The sequence below is a fragment of the Notothenia coriiceps genome, unplaced genomic scaffold (genome assembly GCF_000735185.1).
Source record: "Notothenia coriiceps isolate Sejong01 unplaced genomic scaffold, NC01 NC01_scaffold00034942, whole genome shotgun sequence".
Taxonomy (NCBI): domain Eukaryota; kingdom Metazoa; phylum Chordata; class Actinopteri; order Perciformes; family Nototheniidae; genus Notothenia; species Notothenia coriiceps.
This window is the reverse complement of record NW_011367643.1, coordinates 1-5,468: the sequence shown is the minus strand read 5'-3', so window position 1 is coordinate 5,468 and position 5,468 is coordinate 1. Positions and strand designations below refer to the sequence as shown.

The 5,468-nt window shown below is 41.9% G+C and overlaps 1 protein-coding gene across 1 annotated transcript; it reads left to right on the top strand.

Moving 5' to 3' along the window:
- Nucleotides 1-3,039: 3,039 nt before the first annotated feature.
- On the top strand, nucleotides 3,040-3,906 carry LOC104962563 (GDNF family receptor alpha-2-like; the record flags this gene model as incomplete). The annotated part of the gene is made up of 2 exons (XM_010791015.1): nucleotides 3,040-3,111; nucleotides 3,518-3,906. Coding segments are annotated over 2 exons (461 nt in total), but the record flags the coding sequence as incomplete, so codon positions are not given.
- Between the last annotated feature and the right edge of the window lie 1,562 nt (nucleotides 3,907-5,468).

Sequence of the window (5,468 nt, the reverse complement as noted above, 5' to 3'; positions counted from 1 at the left end):
CAAGTCTACAAAACACATGTAGACTGGATGAGCGTACTCCCAGGCCCCCTCCAGGATCCTTCGCGAGAGTAAAAAAGCTGATCCGTCGTTCCACGACCAGGACGGAATCTGCATGGTCCACCTCAATCCTGAGGTTCGACAATCGGCATGACCCTCCTTTCGAGTACTAGATAACTTTCCCCGGGGGGCAGGCTGAGTAGTGTGATGCCTCTTGTAATTTGGTGCACACACCCTTTGATCCCCCTTTTTAAAAAGGGGAACCCACCACCCCGGTCGCACTCCCTTCGTATGTTTCCGACTTCCACCGCAAACGTTGATGAGACCGTGTCAAACCATGACAGTCCCTCAACACCCAGAGCCTTCAGCATTTCTGGGCGGACTCATCCACCCCTGGGCTTTGCCACTGTGAAGTTGTTTGACGACCTCAGTGAACTCCCCCTGGGAGATTGGGTGTGATACCGTCATACTCCAGCCTTTATGCCTCTAACATAGAGGGCGGCAGTTGGGTCCCGGGGTTCAGGAGTTCCTCAAAGTGGGCTCGCTTCCAACGGCCCTAACACTCCACAGCAGCTTGAGGTCCACCCAACGTCTATTCTACTGTACACCAGCTTGGATGGTTCCCTGCTTCCCCCCTCCTGAGGTGTCGGACAAGTTTTCCAGAACAACCTTGGTGCCGCCCGAAAGTCTCTTTCCTTCCTGTCTCTCGAACTTCATCCCACAATCCCGCCTGCTTTGCCTCGGCCATGGCTGAGGCTGCTGCTCTTCGGGCTGTCGGTACCTTGTCGGTACCTTGCAACTGCCTCGGGAGTCCCCCGGGATAACAAATCCCTGAAGGTCTCCTTCTTCAGTCGGGCGGCTTCCCTGACCACCGGTGTCCACCAGGAGGTTCGAGGGTTACCGCCCCTTGAGTTAATCCTATTTGACTTTAAACGAAGATTATATTGAGTGAGATGAACCGATTGATATAACTCTCACTGATATCTTGTCATTTCATTCTCGTCCTTTTACAACATTTTAACAACTTATTAAATGAGAAAATAGACAAACTGAAGGCGTCTTTGTAGCTTGTGTTACTAGGCAAGGTTTAAATAATGAGCATCCACACAGAAACCAAACACAGCACCATGCTATGGTAAAACGACTCACTATCTCTGGTGACTTTTAAAGTGGGCTGTTTTTAGCTACCATGTAGTTTAGTGCAGATATTCTTGGACCCCAGAGGATGAATACTAATTTCTTTGGTGGTCCCCTCATCCTTCATCCTAACACAGAAGATTATATTGAGAGAGACACCAGAGCCTGTTTTAGATATTGTATCTACGCAAGGAACAAGACTTGAAGTTGTTGCCTGTTACAAATACCTTGGTATCTGGCTTGATGACTGTCTCTCTTTTAAACTTCATAACCTGCTTAAAAAACTGAGGGTAAGGCCAGGTTTCTTTTTCAGGAATAAGTTCTGTTTCTCGCTTGAGGCCAGGAAAAGGCTAGTCACTGTGACCTTTTTACCTGTGCTGGACTATGGTGATCTGATGTATATGAATGCACCTGCCAACTACCTGAGCAAACTAGATGCTGCGTATCATAGTGCTCTGAGATTTGTCACAAATTGTAAAGCACTTACTCATCACTGTACACTGTATACCAAGGCAGGTTTACCATCACTCACTGTACGGAGGCTCAGTCACTGGTACACTTTTATCTATAAAGCTATGTTGGGCAAACTCCCGTATTATATCTGTTCACTGATAAAGCAGAAAGTTGCAAGCAGCTATTGTCTGCGATCGCAGGATATAGTCTTGTTAGATGTGCCAAGAGTAAGGACTGTCTTAGGTAAGACAGCTTTTATGTGCGCAGCTCCACTTGCTTGGAACAGTCTACAGGCAAAATTGAAATTGAGCATTTTTATTTCTCTGAATGTATTTAAGGCACGTCTAAATGAAATGCTTTCTGACACTCTGGGTATTTGTAAATGTTGAATATGTAAATATGATATCCTCTGTTGTTTGTTTGTTTGTTGTTTTTATGTTTCATGTGGAACTAAATGATGCAGGTCTCCCTTGTAAATGAGATCGATGATCTCAAGGGACCAATCTGTCTAAATAAAGGTTTGAAATGAAATGAAATGAACACATTTTGGATGAATTTTCACGACATATGGACAGGATGAATCACAATAGACTCAAAGTGGAAAGTAAGGAAACTAACATTTTAGCATTTATAAAGGGGTAGTGTTACTTCAGGGACCCCACTGCACTGCAGGAGAGCCTTTTGTTCTTCTAATTAGATTTGGTGAAGTAAACGTCAATGTAATGCAGTGAACTGTCAGAAAATACACTGACAACTTAATTTAGACATGGAACAGAAGACACCACAGAATCTCTCACACAGAGTTGTGTGATGCTGACGTCATTTCAGCTGGGTTTCATGTTATCTCTCATTATAAGGTTAGGGGATTTCAACATTCTCTACAGGTTGGTATTGCAGATGACTCATGTTTACACACATGAACTGAGGATATGAGGATTTTACACCACTCTCCTAACTCTTCCTGTGTTGCCATATATGGCTCCTCTTCTGTGGGTCATTGCTTACTCACACCTCCATAAAATGTTATTATTACTCTTTGTGTCATCACATAACCAGCCAGACTCACCTTGTTAGAAATCCTACAAGATACCTTACGTTAGACCTGATACACCGCCTAAGACATCAGGCTTTTGTAATATGCCTAATGCTGATTTATAATTACCCTGATGCGGATGCCCTGCTAAATGTTTCAATAGAAAATAGACGTTTCTGTTGTTGAATCATCTTAGCCGTCCTTATCTTTTGGTTTGATCCATCTATTCAAATCATTTCATGGCCTGATTCCAGATTGATGACCTCCTTCCAGTACAGTTGATGTTGTATTCAGTTGTATTGGTGTTTCTCTCTGTATCTTTGTATTGGTCCCACAATTTATCTTTCAAAAGCTACTATTATTCAATGTCATTTTTAGTGACCGATTGTTTGCCAATGTTTTTGTGCTCCATTCTCCAGGTGAGGATGAGTTGGAAATATCTCCCTATGACGACACAATGATGGATTCTCACATGGCCTCCTTAGTGGCAGGTAAAACACACACATTCTTTTAAATATGTAAGACAAGATAAGATATACTTTATTGATCCCAAATTGGGAAATGTTTTTGTTAATTTTATTTCAATCTGCTTCAAGGTTTGTGAGTTAATTTCCTCCAAACTTGTTTACATTTAAACCAAATCCACAGGCACACCATTTTAATTTCAAAGGCCTCCATTCTAAAAATCGAACCAATAAAGTTTTAAAACTCTGAGCCTTTACTATGTGAGAGTGCATAGTCAGACGACACTCTGCTAGTAAAACTGTTGCAGCACACAACTAATCAATATCCTTTTTGAACGATTATTGTATGAGGCTATGCACTTCCATTCCTTCTTTACAACTGCTCGCACAGGTATTTTGAGCTTGGCTTATTTCAACCCTCCAACCCCCTCAGCCTCTTCCTACATGCAGCTGGACGGTGAGAACCAGTGCCTGAAGGCAGCACAGGACTGCGGCCTGTATGAGAAGTGTGGCGCCCTGCGGTCAGAGTATGTCCTGGCCTGCACCAAGCGGGTCTCCATGACCAGCCGCTGCAACCAGCACAAGTGCCACCGGGCCCTGAGGCGCTTCCTGGAGCGGGTCCCTGAGGAGTACAGCCTGGGGGTCCTGTTCTGCCCCTGCACCAACACCCTGTGTGGGGAGAGGAGGAGGAAGACCATCGTGCCCTCCTGCTCCTACCAGGACCCTGAGGGGGTGCAGCCCAACTGCCTGCACCAGCAGAGCTTCTGCCGCCGGGATGACCTCTGCAGGTCAGACACCGCTCAGATTGATGTATATGGATGATGCTGGTCGTAATTAAAATATGAAAAAGGCTTTTGAATTAGAAGTTTGATTAAATATTATTCATGTTGATACCAAGGGTAAGTACGGAAAAGGATTAGGGTCACATAAGAAAAATGTTTTCGGATATAACCAAAAGTAAATAAAAAAGGGGAGTTCTGGCTTTATTCTCAGAATTCTTATATTATGAAAAAAAAAGTCTGAATTCTGAAACAAAGTCAGAATATGTACACTGTATTACCTTCTGGTTTTTATTTTGGAAAATCCCCAAAAATCTGACTCCGTTCGCAAAATTTTGACTTTTTTCTCAGAATTCTGAGAGATTAAAGTATTTATTTAAACTTTTGGTCACATCCCTAATTTAGCTAATTTTGCCATAATCCTCTTCCATTGGTATGTGATGTTGATGCTTGCATGTGTTTTTTATGGGCAAGTATATGTCGCACAATTATTTTGCTTACCACAAATCCAGGGAATGTATACTACGTCTATAGCGACAGCAGGAAACAAACAAGTCGCTGAGAGGCTGAGGCCGGGCCTGTTTGATATTGTATGACACGCTAAAAAAGAGTACTTGCTGAGATCAAAACTCTGTTGAATTGTAATGTAGTTACTAGTTTATGAAAAAATATGCGGTGATTAGACATAGACATTGTAATAATAATGATCAAAGCAATCATTAATCTTGCGGTCAACAAAAAGTACAACGGCCCTGTGTCACCCTCTCTTCCACACACACACACCTCACGCAGGTGAACAGGATTATAACGAGTGCCGCCCATATCCATGTGACCCAAACCAACCAATCAATAGTGATCAAACAAATATCTTATATTAAAACTAGGGCCGGGACTCGATTAAAAAAAAAAATCTAATTAATTAGAGGCTTTGTAATTAATTAATTGAAATTAATCGCATTTTTAATCACATATAAATATTTGACCTGAGAACAGTGAGAAGCAATTTTTTTCGCATGGATTTTAGTATAACATTGAATAATGACTGAATATATAAGCTTAAGCAACAAAGCATTGTTTATTTTTTTCAAGGTGGTACTTAACCAAGACCAACAGAAAAGTGCAATTGTTGCCATAAAGTGTAGCAATAGCATATTTAGGAATATAGTACATTTCAGAGATTCAGGTAGCCTATAGGTAGGTAGACCTTCTGTAAACTATAACACTTTGTTTTTTAAGTAAAACACAATACTTTCAAGTACATTCAGAACATTGGAAACCCTGANTGCAGCTTTGTTTATTGACCTTTCCAAAGCGTTTGACACCGTTGATCATCGTGTTTTAAAACTCAGTATTGGCATATCCAGCCATGCAGTGGGGTGGTTTGTGAAAACCACCCCACTGCATGGCTGGATATGCCAATACTGAGTTTTAAAACACGATGATCAACGGTGTCAAACGCTTTGGAAAGGTCAATAAACAAAGCTGCAAAACTCTGTTTATTATCTAGCATACTAGTAATATCATTTACCACTTTCATTGTTGCAGTGATGGTGCTATGTTTCTTCCTGAAGCCTGACTGATGTTTAGACAGGATATCATTTATAC